This window comes from Octopus bimaculoides, chromosome 10 (assembly GCF_001194135.2).
Source record: "Octopus bimaculoides isolate UCB-OBI-ISO-001 chromosome 10, ASM119413v2, whole genome shotgun sequence".
Classification (NCBI taxonomy): domain Eukaryota; kingdom Metazoa; phylum Mollusca; class Cephalopoda; order Octopoda; family Octopodidae; genus Octopus; species Octopus bimaculoides.
Window position 1 is genome coordinate 92,633,114 of NC_068990.1, and position 19,009 is coordinate 92,652,122.

General features: G+C 35.8%; 1 protein-coding gene across 3 annotated transcripts in view; it reads left to right on the forward strand.

Annotated features, from left to right (window-relative positions):
* The window catches only part of LOC106876563 (diacylglycerol kinase theta), a 157,199-nt gene that overhangs the window by 99,634 nt on the left and 38,556 nt on the right, over positions 1-19,009 (forward strand). For 2 of the 3 annotated variants that reach the window (XM_052971375.1, XM_052971374.1), the window contains exons 6-13: positions 719-863; positions 3,388-3,402; positions 11,052-11,165; positions 11,919-12,016; positions 12,658-12,730; positions 15,692-15,830; positions 16,349-16,439; positions 18,339-18,449. In XM_052971375.1, the coding sequence (XP_052827335.1) occupies positions 719-863; positions 3,388-3,402; positions 11,052-11,165; positions 11,919-12,016; positions 12,658-12,730; positions 15,692-15,830; positions 16,349-16,439; positions 18,339-18,449 (786 nt within the window). The remainder of the gene's footprint in view (positions 1-718; positions 864-3,387; positions 3,403-11,051; positions 11,166-11,918; positions 12,017-12,657; positions 12,731-15,691; positions 15,831-16,348; positions 16,440-18,338; positions 18,450-19,009) is intronic. The other variant, XM_052971376.1, reaches the window with a different exon arrangement.

Genomic DNA, 19,009 nt, shown 5'->3' on the forward strand with positions numbered 1-19,009 from the left:
CAGATCAGTCTTTAGCTTCTCAACACCTGACATAAAACCACACCCCTCTCAAATACTCCCCCCAAGTCACACATTTAATCAAGGGGGCTTTTCCTCTTCTTTTCTCATCCTGCAAGTTACTTGGCAACCTTACTAGTGTCAAAAAACAAACTAAGTACCCCCTAGTGGTTGGCATTAGAAAGGGTATCCAGCTGTAGAACTCATGCCAAAGTTGACATTGGAGCTGAACACAACACTGGAACTTACCAGATCATACTAAAGTGTTCAACCCCTGCCAGCATGGAAAATGGATCTTAAATGATGCATCACGATGACCAGCTTCCTTCAGTTTCCATCTACCAAATCCACTTTATATGAGGCACAAGTGTTTTTGTGTGGTTAGGAAATTTGCTTCCCACGTAGAAAGCACCCACTACACTCTTGAAGTGTTTGACATTAGGAAAGGCATCCAGCCATAGAAACCAAACCAAGCCAAACCAGGCTGAAGCCTGGTACAGCTCTCTAGCTTACCAGTTCCAGTCAAATTGTCCAACTCATGCCAGCATGGAGAACAAATGATGATGATGATGATGATGATGATGATAGTTGTATATTCGGTCATACCTCATATAATACCCAAATGTCTGCTGTTGTGTGCGTGTGTCTTCATTTATATTTGTAGATTCAGTCATGTCCATATCTGATACCAAAACTGAATGTCTCTTGCTCCCTCCCGTAGGCTCATGCAACCTGCTACAAGCACTTGCCAGAGGAGTGCAATTTTGGTAGTTTGCGTGAAATTATGCTGCCTTCCAGTTGTCTCACCATCCCTCGGCTGGATGTTAGCATGGAGACTTTGTTGGGACTCAATAACAAGAAATTCAGTGAGCATTACTCTCTTTTTATTGTCATTTAACTATTATTGTATTTGCTTTAACATTGTTTTAATTCGTTTAAATAAATCTAATTTATGTTTTAATTAACAGTAAATCTTGAGTATCTTATGAGGAAGAAGTAACTTTGCTATTGTTAGACAATTATAAAAACTGAAATTAGCTGGTCTAGTTTTCATAGGTTTGGTCAGTCTTCATAATTCATGGGCTGCATGTAGAACAGCAAGAATCCAAACAATAAACCATGTATTCATTTATTGTTTGGAGTCTTGTTGTCCTGCTTCCACCTCATAAATTATTTCAGTTTGCTAGGCATCTGCACGCATCAGCAAATAATTTGTTTGCTGATTCCTATAAACAAGAGCTTATGCTCTTGTTAGATTCATCAGTCCAGCGGAGTAGCTTCAAACTGAGGAGGCACACAACAAGTTTGAAGCACCTCAGTGTTTGGAAGTCCCCTTACACCGCTGAGTCGATGAATTGTATGTCATATGGACACACATCACCTAAAGGGAGAAGATATTCTCAACAGCAATCGGACATTTACATTTGAATCTGCCAGAACACATTAAGAATGAATAAATCCATTATTGTTGAGATTTTATTTATCACTACAAACAAATTAAATCACCAAACTTTTATAATTAGTGATGATTAAACAATCTAAGTCTATTTAATAATTATATACTGAATTGGTTACTGCTTAGTATCCACCTTTGTCTGTGGATCTCTCTTTCTCTCTCTCCCATAAGAAAAACATCATCTCTAAAGATTATTCTATTACAATTTTTTATAGAAACTTTAATTCTTGATTAATTCTATATGTTTTGTGGGAAAAATTAGAATTTTATGAATTTTTTTTAAAGAAACTTTCTTGTTTGAGAGAAGCATTTGTTGTATCCAATGAAGACATTTTTAGAACAAAAAAGGATTTGATGATACAAGTATAATTTGTCTCTTGAGAAAGAATGTCTAAGTAATTGTATAAGAAACACATGTCTTTTAATCTTCTGCTCAGTCATAACCACTCTGCTATCCATAGAGAGGAAATTATCATTAATCAAACTAACAATTCAATCGATTCATCATGATGTCTGCATTGACTCTTCCATGCATGACCTCTCAGTTGGTTTTTCTATTACATTCTTCTAGCCATTATCTCTATATTAATTAGCATCTCAATTAATGTCATCAACTCAGACTTCTTAGCAGATATTTTATGACAACCCATTCTGTGACATCCTTGTTTTTAGTCTGAGATTAGCTCTGGCAAAGTTAACTGTTGCCAGAGGTATTCCAACCATGTCCACCCCATCCTATTTCAGACAGTATTTCTAGAAGTATATTGTTTGATGTGTCTTTTCTATATTTCTTCAAACTATTGGGTGCGATATAAGGGAAGCTTGACTGCTGTTTCTTGCTGTTTGTGTCACTTTGTTGTGGCTCCCTTGTTGGCCCTGTAATGTCTTTTGCTGTCGTTTTTCTGGCAGCTACAGAGGCTGAAACAGTCACAGACTTCACTGATTCGTCCATCTGACACGTCTCTTTCTAACTATCTGACACTTTTATTGCTTTTTTCTTCTTTCTCCTCCTCTCTAAACACAGCTTCTAAGCACACACACACACACACACACACACACACACACACACACACACACGCATACGTGCATATTTCAGTATCTTCTCTGCTACCAACTTTCAACAAACGCCCCCATCACCACACTAAACTACTCCACATCAGTCACACTTCTCCATCTTTCCTGGGTTATACAGGTTTGTTGTCAAGCTATAAGTTCCCTTAGTTCTCTGCAGCCTTAGAGTTGGCTGTAGAATCCCTGTATGTGTTCCTTGGAGGTGGTTACTATCAAAAGCCAAATTAATGGAAACTTTTAGAAGAAAATCTAGAGACATTTTTTTGATGGTCAGTTAAATAGAAAGAATAATGCATGATATTGTGTAAACAGGTGTGTGATATCTGTTACATTAGCACAGCATAATAGTGCAGGTGTGTGATAAATGCTGCATTAGCATAAGATAAAAGTGCTGGTATGTGATTATCAACTGCATTAGCGCAGTATAAAGGTGCCAAAACAAGATTCAGAAAGATGACAAAGGTTTCCAGAGATATGATTGGTTGTTTTTTTAGAATTGTACTTTTAGTCTGTAGTAGTTTTGTGCAATTTCTCTTGTTTACTAGAACTCTTCTGAGGCTGGTGTCCTAGATGGCAGATGGTATTAGCAGAATGAAGAACTCTTAGTTGTTCTTCTACTATTGGATAACATTCACTGAATAATGTCAGAACTGACTAAAAGTAATGGATACTGTAAATGTCAGCCTCTCTCAATGTGGCAAAACATTCTGTAATGCAATCATCACTTTCGTATTTCATTTCTTTACATATTTACTTAGTGTTTCTTCATTGTACACCGAGAAAGTTTAATTTACAGTTTCACATCTGCTGCTAATTGATTTTCGTTTCTGTTTCATTTCCGTTGCATCTCTGGGCTGGTTTAGACGTAGACATACCAAGTGAGTATCATCCTTCACTCATTAGTCTTCAGTTGTGTCTGTCTTTAATCTGTTGTTAACTAACCCTAACTGCCACAAGAAATTGATAGACGAGTATAATAAACCTCTCTAAATTGATCCAACTTAATATTTAATTAGTTTTTCCCTCCACTAACTTCTTGATGGGAATCTCTCTTAGAAGAGCAAGAAATAAAGTTGTGTAAGCAATGATTCTATCTCAGATTTCTTTAATCTGGGAGAAATTTTTCATTCAATGAATCTCTCCTCCTTCAAAAGGAAAAAAAAGAAAACTACATAAACAGTTCTATATATATATATATATATATATATATATATATATAGCTATTTTATAATTGATTTATTCTGATACTTTATTATTATTATTATTATTATTATTATTATTATTATTATAGTGAAGGCACATGGCTCAGTGGTTAGAGCGTCGAGCTTACAATCGTGAGGTTGTGAGTTCGATTCCCGGACTGGGCTGCGTGTTGTGTTCTTGAGCAAGACACTTTATTTCACATTCCTCCAGTTCACTCAGCTGTAGAAATGAGTTGTGACGTCACTGGTGCCAAGCTGTGTCGATTCCTTTGCCTTTCCCTTGGATAACATCAGTGGTGTGGAGAGGGGAGGCTGGTATGCATGGGTGACTGCTGGTCTTCCATAAACAACCTTGGCCAGACTTGTGCCTCGGAGGGTAACTTTCTAGGTGCAATCCCGTGGTCAGTCATGACCGAAGGGGGTGTCCTCATTATTATTATTATTTAAGGTGGCAAACTAGCAGAATCGTTAACATGCCGGGCAAAATGTTTAGTGGCATTTTGTCCGTCTCCACATTCTGAGTTCAAATTCCACTGAGGTCAACTTTGCCCTTCATCCTTTTGAGATCAATAAAAGAAGTACCATTTGAACACTGGGGTGGGGGTGGGGGTGATGTAATCGACTCATCCCCCTCTCCCGAAATTGCTGGATTTATACCAAAATTTGAAATCATTATTATTATTATAGGTGCAGTTATGGCTATGTGGTAAGAAGCTTGCTTCCCAGCCACATAGTTCAGGGTTCAGTCCCACTGCATGGTCCTTGGACAAGTGTCTTCTACTATAGCCTTGGGCCGACCAAAGCCTTGTGAGAGGATTTGGTAGACGAAAACTGAAAGAAGCCTGTCATATATATATATGTATATATATTTATGTATGTGTGTCTTTGTGTCTGTTTGTCTCCTACCACCACCACCGCTTGACAACCAGTGTTGGTGTGTTTGCATCCCCATAACTTAGCAGTTTGGCAAAAGAGACTGATACAGTAAGTACTAGGCTTAAAAAATAAGGACTAAAAATTCAAGGCAGTGCCCCAGCATGGTCACAGTCTCATGACTGAAACAAAAGATAAAAGATTATTATTATTATTATTATTATTATTATTATTATTATTATTATTATTATTATTATTATTATTATTATTATTATCATTATCATTATCATTATTATTATTATTATCATTATTATTGTGATGAGCTAACAGACTCATTAGTGCATTGGACAAAATCCACCTATGACTGCTCCTAGTCTTATGAAACAAACTCCTTGTTTTAAGTGATCTAAATTAAAACCTTCCCTCGTTAATTCCATGTCTGTTTATGTTCCAAACACCAGCTTACAAATTGACAAAATTATGTTACTAAATTCTTCAATAGTTTCAAAATTAATTAAAATAAAAGCAGTGTCTTTTTCAACAGAAATATTATGAAAGGTTAAAAGAAGAAACCAAATAAATTGTTGATCTTTGATGTGGTCATCCAATGTGGTAATCAGAAATTAAATTATTGATTATTAACACACATGTAAATGACGTATCTGAATTATCAACAATTTGTTTTCTGTTCATTCTTTGGTTGTGTGTGTGTGTCAAATAATGGATAATAAAAAACAGAAGATATATAATCATCTTCTTTATCTTACAGTTGTTTTTGCTTAAGATGTGGCTTTGAGAAAACTAAGATGTTGCACAAGAACTCAGCTCTGAATGCACTGCTTTCTATAGCAGAAACAGCTGTAAGCTAATGGAAGTCATTATCAAACTGCTGTTCTTTTGTCCTTCATTAATTGTTATTGTGTCCACTTGATGCTTTTTACTCTAAAGTATGTTGAGTACAAACAACTGATTACTAACATCACTATGCTTAAAGCAAAATCATTAATATATGTGTGTAATACACACACACACAGTGAGTAAAGTGAATCTATCTGACAGGCTTCCCATAGTTACATCTATCAACTTTTGGTCACAACACATGGGTTAACCTGAGGCAATGGAAAAAGACACTTGCCCAAAATGCCATCCTGGGGCAATGAACTTGTAATCCTGTGATTGCAAAGCAAACTTATTAAACATTCAGTCATGCTACATCCATATGTGTGTGTGTGTGTGTGTTCCCATTATGTATATATATATTTATACACATACACCCATACACTCCCAGCTGGTAGAACTCTCATTACTTTCAGATCCTATGTATGTGAACCAATGACACACAAAAGGAAAATGGACCTCAAGGTTGCAAACTAAAAAAGGAAATTGACAAAGCATGAAGGATTTGCTTTAGGCTAATTTCTATAAAAGACTTCGGTCTGATGGTGGTAGCCAACAGGGTCCCATTTGAAAACTACCACAAGGCTTTCTTCTTTAGACCACTATTGTTCATTGCTATTTTATGGGACATAAACAAGTACTTACTATTGAAATGAGGAATAAACTTGTTGTTAACCCACTGATAATAGTCAGCCTGTCAGTGTTGCTATGTGGAATCTCTAGCTGTAGTCCTGGTTACTGCATACATTCTGTACACTTAAATAGGTTTATTGAGGACTTCTATGCATGTGTATTGTAATGTGAGTACAAACACTCTTCATGTGACCCATAAGCACTGTCCTTTCTCCCAAACTACAACTGATAATTTTGGTACCTTACCAATATTCCTCTTTTTTCTTCTTCTTCACAACCATGATTTCTACTAGCAGTTCTCCTGTGAAGAAAGTCTCCATAGTTGCTGCTTGTTCTGCATTCAACTCCCAAAACTGTAAAGCAGTCTTTTTTCCATTCCTACAGGCTCACCACCATGCACACATACTCACCAAGTACAAAAGTACCTCTTCTCACTTCAAACCAACAAGGCCACTGACCTCAGCCAAAATTCCTTTACTTTTTGATAATGTACTCCAGAGCAAGTTCCTATACACACCAAACTTCATCTCTCTTCTCTCTACAAGGATACATCCCAGTCTTTGGAATCATGTTACAGTCTGTCTGGTTCCTAAGAAGGGCAACCTATCATCCTATTGCACTCCCAATAGTCCATAGTTGAAGGGGACAGCTATTAACAACCTTCTCTGACATCTTGAATTTCCCTCTTTCCTTAATAACCACCAATATGCATCTTTCCTGAAACTAGATTTCTTGGAAACGTCCTCTTCTATACAGTTCTATATTTAAGAGATGAGGAATTATTTACAATCGACGGATATTTGTCCTCATTTTGTTGGTTGTTAACACAACGTTTCGGCTGATATACTCTCCAGCCGTCATCTGGTGTCTTGGGGAAATTTCGAACCTGGGGTCTCATTCCTAAGGTTTGAAGTTTCTCTCAAGACATCTGATGAAGGCTGGAGGGTATATCAGCCAAAACGTTGTGTTAACAACAAACAAGATGAGGACAAATATCTGTCAAATGTAAATGATTCCTCTTGTATGGCATTCAGCAACAAGCTCTTCTCCTCAAGAAATTTAGTGAAAGCAGTATTGTTCCTCTCAACATTAACAAAATTTTGGGCCATGTCTAGCATATGAAACTGATTGAAGCTGCCCTCTTATGGGCTCCATCTATCTTTCATCTTTGAATTAGTTACTTCTTATATGATTGCATTATGGCAGTATGTGCTCATAGAGCTCCCTGACCGATATTCTATCAACTCAGTTTTGTTACCCACCCACTTGCCATCATCATCAGTGATCATTCCTTTTCTACCTCTACAATGATGGCCTCATCAGAGCTAGTTAGTCTTGTACCACCTCCCAACTTACACATCTTCCTTCCTTTCTATTGTGCACGTTCTCCTCCGGTTACCTAAACACTTACTACTACAGTCAATCCTTCCTTCCTATAATATCATCCTTCTGGAATTCCCTTGCACATGCTTTTCCTGCAACAGTTTAAGCAGAATATTAACAGTGCCAATGTCACCAATATCAGAAGATTTGCAAAGGTGGCAGACACAGCAATTTCTTCCAGATCCAACCAATAAAATTATCTTATTTTATTTGTGTTATGAATGTTGGCTACAGTAAATATAATCATTTCTTAATTTTAGGTTTATAAACTTATTGAGAACATTGCTTATTAATTTTAAACCTTCTTATTTATTAATTTGTACATTCACTTATATGTAATAACTAACTCAATTAGTATATTGTGGTCAACCACAGACAGCAGTTAAGGAGTTTGTACCTTGTATTCATCCACAAATTCACAAAATTTTCCATAATCAAACACATTTATTATCAAAGACATCCTATCTATTACTTCAGTGGTTCTTCTATCTTGAACTACCTTCACATAGTTTTGTTTCCACAGTGGTGAGGTTCTCAGATGATAGTGTTTGATTGGAGGGAGATTTGGTTGCAATTCTAGCAGGTCAAGCAACAACATTAGAGGTTGCCTGGTTGGCTTGATAGACAGTTTGTATCGTTTATTCCTGGTCTGGGTAAAATCCAGAAATGATGGCTATTATTAACAAACTATTGACATAAAGTCCAAACTAATATTTTAGGAGATCAACATCAGACATTATTGTATTAGAATTAGTCTTATATTCATTGGGTAATAGATATTTCTTTCACATTTGTTTTTATTCATTGGGCATATTTAAACCGGTGTGAAAATTTGTGAGTGTTCAGCAAAAATGCAGGTTAATCTCTAGAGGTTACCTGCCTCAAATATAATTATAATTGGTTTGTTGAGGACAGTTGATATTTTATTTGAAATACTGAACATTAATGATTTTAGAAGTTTCCAGTCAGTTTATGTAGAAAAGGTCATAACATGGTGTTATTTCTTTTTACTGGTTACTATGACAATATGCTCTAAGATCTCCCAACATGGTCTGTTATCTTAGATACAATATAAACAACAAACTGTCATCTGTAAAATATTCGGTTGTTTTTAATATATTTTTGGATAGATTGAAGTTAATATTTTAAATGTTTAGTTGCATTCTTCTCTTTTCTGAATTCAAAATTATCACAGTTTATTTTGCCTCTTATCTTTCTAAGGTCAAAAAATAAATATCCGTAATTGTACTGGGGTCAATTTATTCTACTGTATCTCTCTTTCCTACATTTGTAGCCCTGTACTAATGTAAGTAACAATGATTAAGAACCAAAGAAAAAATTTTTTTGTTTTTTTATCTTTTGATCTGTTTTTTCCTTGTTTCCTGTAACATCTTCTCACATCTTCCAGAATATTCTTCAAGAACACCATAGGAATGTGTGATGACTTAATAATAATGCTTCAATCAGAGAGACAATGTTTGTTTCCTTTGAGGTTGATTCTTCAAATTAACTCTCAGCATTCTCATCTCAACTTCTTTCCAGGGTAACATCAGCACTTGTCAACCAAACACCTCTTACTGCACAATTATTCTTCAAGTTCATATTGCATGGTGTTAACACTTTTATTTCAATTTTCTAGAATGATCGAGCACTAAATACCGATAAGCAGTAGTCAATCAAACTTTGAATATCTTTTAAATAGTGAACACAAATTTGTCAGAACAGTAAACCCTTCAAGTAATGAACCCTTCAACTTAGGACACCTTATCCCTTTCTTTAGTGAATTTTGTAATTAACATTCCCTTCTTAATGGAAAAATTTCAAAAAAATTTCTAGCACCGAAAAAAGCTGTTAATCTATTCTTTTGTTTATTTTTTTCATATAAATTCCAGAAATATTTACGACCAATGCTTTGTTTACTTTCTTTTACTAATAATATTTAAATCAATTTATTAATCATTGGACTAAAATTTATTATATTCATATTCTTCTAAAATCATTTCTCTCTAAATATCTTATGAGAAACGTTGCATATTTGTTAACAAATTTTATAAAGATTACATTTAATAAAAAAAAAAATTTATGAAGAATAAAGATGAATTAATTTCTTAACTTCATTTGTGATGATGATGATGAGAATTTTAATCTTTCTGTTTGTCATCATTTATTTAAGTTATTCCACTTATGATATCTGAGATAAAGAGACTAGTATAATAATAATAATAATAATAATAATAGTTGTTGTTATTATTATTGTTGTTTCCAGAATGTTCTAGTTGCTACTACAATCTTAGATCAAGAGGTAAACTTGTATGGTGACATGTTTGTTGCTTTCTTTATAATCTCCCAATATTGTTTTTATTGAATTGTTGCAATGGATAACAGCAAATAGAGTTAGTTCGATCTTGCAGCATAACAGTAGATATATTGATATTTGCTGGTGCATATTTTAGCCGACTGCAATCCATGCCAGAAAGCTGTCAAACAGCATCAGATGATTATCTGTTTCTGGTCAGCAGTACTCCACAAAAGAAGTCAGTATTACCACACAAAACAGATATATGTATGTATATATATATATACACACACACACACTACTCATTTAACTCAACTTTATTGTTTATCACTGAAATGCCAGTCCTTTTCACCATAATTCATATCTTAGACCATTGTGCCAACAGCAATAATATCTAACCTTTCTCAACCTACAGAATTCTTTAATTGAAAATAAATATTTAAAAAGAAAAATAGATAATTAAAGATATTGGAAGTTGTATAATGTTGATTGTTTTGCGCTGGTGATGGCAGAAAGTGAGAGTAGGGTTATACGGTGAGGAAAGATGATCATTGAAATGGTGTGACCCAGTTTGGTTTTATAATACAGCACCTATAAAAATCAACTTCATTTGTGAGAACATTATAGAATTTTTTAATAAACTCTATGCTACATTCATGCTCCATCTAAAGACAGACATGTGATATACTAACATCTATGTTCTCTTGGAATAGTTATATATATATATATGATATGCTGTAGCCATACTTGCTCCAAATAGTTCAGTAATATGCAAAATCCATGTTCCCGCAAATGCCATCTAACATACTATATCCACGTTCTCTCCATATGGCATTCTATACCTGTTTTCCTTTAAAAAATAAGCCTATGTGGTATGCCATAATTATGTTCCCTCACAATAGCTATTTGTTATTCTATATTCATGCTCTATGGTATATAATATCCATGTTCCCTGAGGTTAACTATGTGATATCCCATATCTACGTTCTCTCATAACACCATCTGTTATACTATGTCCATGTTCCTTTTTACAAAAGTTATAGGATATGCTATATCTATGTTCCCCCTCAGAAATGCATGTGGCTCACCATATTTATGTTCCCACTGAAAAACCTACATGTTTTGAGAGAAAATATTGAAAATGTTTATAATAAATCTATTTCTTTTGTATGAAACAATTGTTTTGTTGATCATGACTGAAACAGAAAACCTCAATCCACCCTTTAACTTTTACCAATTCCAGCTCGAACAGTATCTGAAGAATGGTCGTCCAGTGGTGATTCAAAAGATGATGAAGAACGAGAAAGACGGTCTCCTCGGGAGAAAGATGGAAAAGATAAAGACAAAGATAGTGATGGTTAGTAGCTTCCATTTTACAATTTCAATATTTTACTGGGCTTTGAGATGGTGAACGGGCAGAATCGCCAGCACACCACATAAAATCCTTAGTATTTCTTCTGGTTTTATGTTCTGAGTTCAAATTCCACTGAGGTCAACTTTGCCTTTCATCCTTTCAGGGTCAATCAAATAAAGTACCAGTTGAGTACTGGGTGGGGGAGGGTTGATGTAATTGACTTACCCCTCCCTCAAAATTTAGGAAAATTAGAAAGTTTTGCTGATCATGCCTAAAACAGAACACCTCAATCCACCCTTTAATTTTTACCAATTCCAGCTCAAACAGAATCTGAAGAATTTTACTAGTCAACTTTGCCTTTCATTCTTTCTGAGTCAGTAAACTAAATACTAGTCAAGTACTGGGGTCAATAAACCTTTAATGTATTTGGTCGTACATTAATTTGGTGTTTGCAAAACAGAATAGTGTCCCTACCAACAATTGAAGTCTACCAAATTCACTCACAAGGTTTTGGTCAGTCCGGGGCAATAGTAGAAGACTCTGGCCCAAGGTGCCATGCAGTGGGACTGAACCCGGAACCATTTGGTTGGTAAGCAAGCTACTTACCACACAGCCATGCCTGCGCCTATGATATAAACTATATTTAAGTTTTAAGACCTCTTCATAAAAGAATGAACCAAATAATTACCAACAAACTTTAACGATATTTTTAGATTATTATTATTCTTTGTTATTGATATTTTATTTTTATTTCAGCTGAAATCATTCGAGTTTTTGATGGCAATAATACAATGAAGCGACGATTGTATAGGACAATTTCAGTCAATAAAAATGCACCTACACATGTTATCTTGGTAAGTTTAATTAACCAGCTAATTAACACAATATATAATAAACTTTGCATTCGTATTTTCACTATTTTTCACAATTGTTCATATTTCTTATGTAATTTTTGCAAGTTCTTGTCAACTGAATTTTTATTATCATTTCCCTGGATAAGGTCAGTTCATCTAATGTCAGACTGCTATTCTTCCAGAAAAACAAAGAACTTTCTCCAGTTCTATATTTAAGAGATGAGGAATTATTTACGTTATTTACATTTGATTCATTAACCCTTTCGTTGTTGTATTTTTGTTAAGATGCTTTGTGTTTCTTTCAATTAATTTTAAATATAACAAAGAATTTAGTAAAATAACTTCGTTATCATTCAGCTAGTGTTAGGAACATAAATTGTGACTAAAGTTTGGTGGAAGATTTTAATTCAAAACTTATGAAAACAAGACATTTGTACTCAGAGCCAGAGACAGTTTTAGCCAGGCTGGTAATGAAAGGATTAAATATAACAGGTTATAAATGGAACTCACAGAAAATATCACAAATAATAAAAATTGTTTCAATGGTTTCTTTACTATTCTCTGGCTTTATCTTCTCTTTTGATCCCATTTTTCCTTCCTCCCCAATGGAACCTATAATTTTTTTTTTTTTTTTTTTGCAGGAGGCAGCCCTTAAAACATTCCACATATCTGATGATCCCAAAAATTACTATGTAACTGAAGCCTCAGAGTACGGTAAGTTGTTTGTTGTGTTTTAAGATTCTGTTTACAGTTATGCACAACAATGTTGTGATTTTAGTCCTGAATTTCTAGCTTGGATCATCTGATGCACACACACACACACACACACACAAACACATGGTGTGCTGCCTTGTCCCTTCAATAAATGAGCAAGACACAGCTGTTGCTCTGTGTTCTTAGTGTTGGTACTGGTTTCTTGGTTTGCCGAACAACTTGTCCAACAAATAATATTATAGTGGACGTAGTTGTGCAGAGCCATTCCCATCCACTTCTCCTTCAAACTTGTATTGGTTTGGTGCAACAAGTGAACATGAGCCAAGTATTTATCAGAATGCAGGAGTTGCATGGAGTTACCTTCTCTTTGTTGGAGCAGCTAAAGAGTTGAAGGGCCTCATTTAGTGTGGATTCATTTGGGTGTCCTGTGAGTGACCTTCTTCCAGGGAGCAATCCCCTGACATGTTAATTAACCCATAACTGGAATGCTGCCAGATGCCACTACTCTGGGTCAGAACAATAATGGTTGAGAAGTGATTTGACACTCTTCAAAAGTCTGGACTTCCTGAACCACCAAATGCAGTTTAGAGTCATCCCCAGGACAAGCATACACTACATTATCATTTCACATTTGTTTTTCATGCTGGCATGGGTTGGATGGTTCAATTGGATCAAACAGGCTGGAGAACCATGTCTTGCCTCCAGTATCTCAGTTTTAGCATTGTTTCTACAGCTAGATGTCCTATCTAATGCCATCCACTTTACGGATTGTACTGGCTGCTTTTTATTGCACCAGCACTAGTGAGGTCACCTTATTACTTGTAAGAGTAAAGAACCTCCTTGACTGATGAATAGAATAACCAAGAGGGAGATGGTAAGCTATCGAGAGGTTAAAGAAGGGACAAGAACATGTTTGTTGTTGTGAAAGAGATTTGTGGCTACCCTGTATTATATATGGATGGGTAGAAGGAAAGAGAGTGGAACCAGGAAGATACTAAAAGATAGTGATGAGGTGCCAAAGTGTATCCTCAAGGTACAAGATGGTGAATAGAAGAGAGTAGAGAAACTGAAGGGGAATGGTGGGTGCAGGAAAGGCTGCAAAAGTGGAGGAGGAGGAGGAGAATGAAAAGGGTTAGAAATAGGGGCTGAAGTAAATGGTTGCTGAATAAGATTAGGAAGTGGTCAGTGATAGACATGAGGTAGGAGATGGTGTTAATAAGGAAGGAATGATGTCAAGAGAAAGTAGCTAAGGGAGTGGGAGTGATGACTGGCAGCACAAAAAGAGAGATCACTGGAAAGTATGAGCAGGAAGATGCACTGTCGAAAATGAGGAAAGGATGTCAAAAAGGGAGTAATAACTCCCTCTTTCTTGAACCACTTTCTTTTGACATCCATCACATAAAGGAGTGATAATATATAGCTCTGTTCTCATTTAATTATAGTAGCAGAATAATGCAGTTGATAGAGGGATGAGAGAGTGGCATAAGCAACAAATGAGGGCTTGACAGAAACATTGAGCAAGGGGCCCAGTTGTATGCATACACATTATACTTACTGAACCTCATTTTTGTTGTGTTAACATAGATTTTGTACATATTTTCTCCAGCACTGCTTCTTACCAATCAACTTGGTCCTTTGACATCTCCTCCATGAGGTCCAACATCTAGAGATTGGCCTTTATCACTTTGTACCACACCTTCATAGGTCTCTCTCTGCAGGTTCCATCCCCTGTAAACAATTAGCACATCTGATACAGCTGACCTCCTTCATACACATCACATGTCCATCTTTTCTCATGATCAAATCAAATCAAGTCAAATTTAAGGGTACACATTGAATTCATCATTATTTATATTATTTACATTTGATGGATATTTGTCCTCATCTTGTTTGTTGTTAACATGTTTCGGCTGATATACCCTCCAGCCTTCATAGATATAGAACTGAATTCATCATTCTACTCAGTGCTGAATCTCACCTTACTGCAGCACCTCTGTGCATGGCTTGGACTGTTCTCATGAGCCATTTGTCCACTCCTAGCTTCCTCAGAAACCACCAAAGCACAGACCAAGGGAACACTGTTGATGACTTTCACCTGGTTGATGGATACGAAGTGAAGCAGCTTATTCTTACTAAACATTTCTCTTCCAGTTGAAGAAAAAGTATTTAGTACTTGGACGAAGACATCAGTTATACTTCTTCTTATCGTAAAATGATATGCTTGAGAAGACCTGTTGAGTCAAGTAAAACCAATATTGTAGCTGTGGCCAGTGCCCCAACTGGCTCCAATGTCGGTGACATGTAAAAAGCACCATCTGAATGTGGTCAATGCCAGGCCCACCTAACTGGCTCCTGTGCCAGTGGCATGTAAAAAAGCACCCTCTACACTCTGAGTAGTTGGTGTTAGGAATGGCATCCAGCTGTAGAAAAATTGCCAGATGAGATTGGAGCCTGGTGCAGCCGCTGGCTCTCAGACCTCAGTCAAATCATCTAACCCATGCCAGCATGGAAAACGGACGTTAAACAATGATGATGATGATGATGATAAAAGCAAACTCTGTCTTATCAAGACACTTCCTAATCAATTGAGCTCTTCGTAACAGGTGATTATGACGCTGCTATGCCAGTCATTCATTATGTCACTTTTCTGTATAACATGATTAACTATATTGATAACTAGGCCATATCCTGTTCCATCAGATATTGTAAGTATCTCAGTGGTAATTCTTGATGGAGTATGAGATAAGAGTGTGACAGGTGAGTCTGGGGAGCAGATGGTGAGATAAGGGTTGGCTAAATGACACATGTTGGACAGGTGAGATAGGGATGGGTCAGATAAGTTAGGGGTGAAGTGGATATGACTGAGGAAACAACTCACTGAGAAGGCACAGTAATTCATCTAACGAATCCTGTCTAATCTTTACATGTATTTTTAACAAAAGTTTATTTCCAATATCTCAGGTGAGAAAGAGCTTGATGAAAACAGCCCATTTAGACTCCAGCTCACAACTCCAGACGGAAAGCGACCGTCCATATTCCTTCGCTACAAAGACAAAGACCCCGATAAAGGATATATAAAGGTCTACTCAGGTGGCTTAAAGTAGGTATTGCTCTCATTAAATTACCCCTTAAACATTTTCTTAATTATTACATTATGGGAGACATATATTAACCTTCAAAAACATTAGACCTATTAACTTAGACATTTATTATTTGTCAAAATTTTCCTCACACCTACTGTGACCTGGTCACTGACATGGTTCTTCTGCAACACAAGTTGCAGTTAGACAACAAATAATGAATGTTTAAGTGAAGTTAACAGTTTTTGTTTTTCCTTTTTGGTGATGGAGAGGCTAATATATATCTTCTACAATGTAATCATTTTAATTTCAAATCACAGCCACTGGTCAAGTCACTTCCTAGACAAATTCATTTCCAAATTTTCTTGTGTTTCTCTTTTCTTGTGTTTGAGTGAATATTTTTTGTTTTGTGTTTTTATGAAAAAAATTTATTTTCTGAATGTGTTATAATTGTGAGAATGTCCAAGTGTTTCATGTGTGACCCAATCTGCTACTTTCTTCTTTGTCTCTATGAATCTTAAACGATTATATATTGTAGAGTGTCTGTGGGAAGCAAGTTTGTTCCTATCAACAAAGATACCACAACAGACATGGTGATAAGGACAGCACTTAGAAAGTTTGGTCTGGAGGTAAAAAAAAATGTTCATTTACATTCAAAAATGTTTTCTTTTCTTTCAAATATCATTCATTTTCATCATCATCATCATCATTTAATGTCCACGTTCCAAAGTCGACCTCGGCTGAATTTGAACTCAGTACGTAGTGGCAGACGAAATACCGCTAAGCATTTCGCCTGGTCTTCTAACATTTCTGCCAGCTCACCACTTTAGACTGAATAAATATTGCAGTGTCTAGTTTCATTCCTCCAGTTTTTCAGATTAAATTCCAAGAAAACTGGATGATTAATTCTTAAAATAGTAGCAGACTGGCAAGATCAGAAGAAAAGCAGATAAAATACTTTTCAGTATTTAGTCACATCTCTTTATATTCTGTGTTCAGATCTCACCAAAGTTGACTTTAATTGCCATTCACACTGCTGGTAAAATAAAGAATACCAGTCCTCAAGTACTGAGTCAATGGAATTGCCAATAAACTTGCTTACCAAATCCTTTAGCCTAGTGACTATGTCAAACCATTAACAATATTTTTCCTAGTTTTTTCATTCCTAAATAATTTTGAAAATAAATATAAGAGAGAGAGAGAGCCATGAACTGTTAAAGCAGTGGTTCTCAAAGTGGGCAGTATTGCCCCACCCTGGGAGCAGTGGAAAGTTCCAAGGGGCATTGAAGAAAAGTGGGACAATAATGGATAGCGATTCATGTAAAAACAAAATAATGGGTTCATTGGGTTAAGTTTTTGTTTGTGAAATACAGTTGCTTTGAATTTGCTTCAGAAAGAGGTCTATGTTTGTGAGGGTTAGTTGGGGTGGGGGTGCTAACAATGTGGCCTGGGTGTCAAGTGGGGTGACAGCCCTTAAATGTTTGGGAACCACTGTGTTAAAGTAACCACTACATTGATGATTTTATTGTGTATTTAAATTTCTTAATGCCAATAGATAAAACTATTTTTCATAGTCACAGGGTGTGTGGTTAGACATTAGCTCCTTAACTATTTGATTCTGATCCCTCAGTGCCACTGCATGGCATCTTTGGCAGTTATCTTCTATAAGCCCAGGCAAACCAAAGCCTTGTGAGTGGATTTGGCAGACAGAAGCGATAGTTGTAAACAAGTATCACTGTAAATAATATATTTCCAAATCTCTCTGAGAGATTTAGAAATGTATTAGTTCTATTTTCAAAAATCAGTGAATGCATTTCACTCGAAATATATATGTTTTCACAGGCGAATAAGCATCGACAGCTAGCAAACCATGCTACTTCAGACTGATGATGAGCAATGACTCTGAAACTAGTCTCTGGATGCTGACTTTGCTGGGCGGAGGTGCTTGTCTCCACTTTGAAAACATAAGGACACAGGAAATGTGTCCAGACCAACAGGAAACAGTGCTTCCTAGCCCTAGATAATAGTAGCATTCTTCCCTTTTATGGGACTGTCACATTAAGTTGACAACATGCTATTACAAGTATTACTGTCATGCAAATAGTAGCCTTTGTTTCCAACAGTCTGTGAAAACATGTCTGATGATAGTACTGTGTTTCAAGTAGTGTAAGTCAAACATATCTGTGAAAATAGAAAAAAACTTAAAGGAACTTATAAAAAAATAGGATTAAATTAGGAATTGATATGTTATAATTAATTAGGGAAAACGTAAAGTGTTGAAGAATATACTGGAACTGCACAGAAACAAGTATGTCCACTCACACACTTTCTCTCTCTCTATATATATATCTCTATCTCTCACTCTCTCTCTCTCTCTCTCTCTCTCCCTTGAACACCCACACAACTCATTTTCACTTACTCTCTCTGTCTCTTCTTTCTTTCTTTACCACACACACACTTTATATACTTATCGTCTGGCTTTGAATAAAAACTGAATTTATATTTGTTTTTTTGTTGATTTATTTCAGAAAAATCCAGAAAAATACAATTTAATAGAAGTATTGCTTGACAAAGGAGTTTCAGAACGAATGTTAGATCGTGAGGAACGGCCATGGGAACTCATTCAGCAAGCTCGTAAAGTAAGAAAACATTCTATTACAAGATTAGATAAGCCTCTCTTTATCTTCAATGCTTTACCATTTCTTTTCTGACAACTGATAAATCTCTTGCGTGATCTCTGTGATTAAAAAATATATTGAACTGATTTTTGCTTTTCTTGGTTGAGGTAACGTTGCATCTCAAGCGGATCAGTCTCTAATATAGTTCTTTGTTTTGACTTATCTGTTTTTATTTAATTTCAAGTCAGCCCTGGTTAAACACACTTAGTTGAATCATTGATGTAACTATGATGTTCTGATAATCTGATGAGCTGCTTTCGTTATTTGCATTAATTTGTGAATAAAAAATTGTATTGTATATTGCTGAGTAAACATATTACTGCAAACATGAACACATAATTTCTTGCTTTCTGAAATTAATACTAAAATGAAGAAAGTTATAAAACAGCCATGACTATATGGAAGTCATATGGTTAAACAAATCTACCTTCACCTCTCACTCCTCCTGACTTTATGAGATACACACACACACACACACACACACACACACACACACACACACACACACACACACACACACA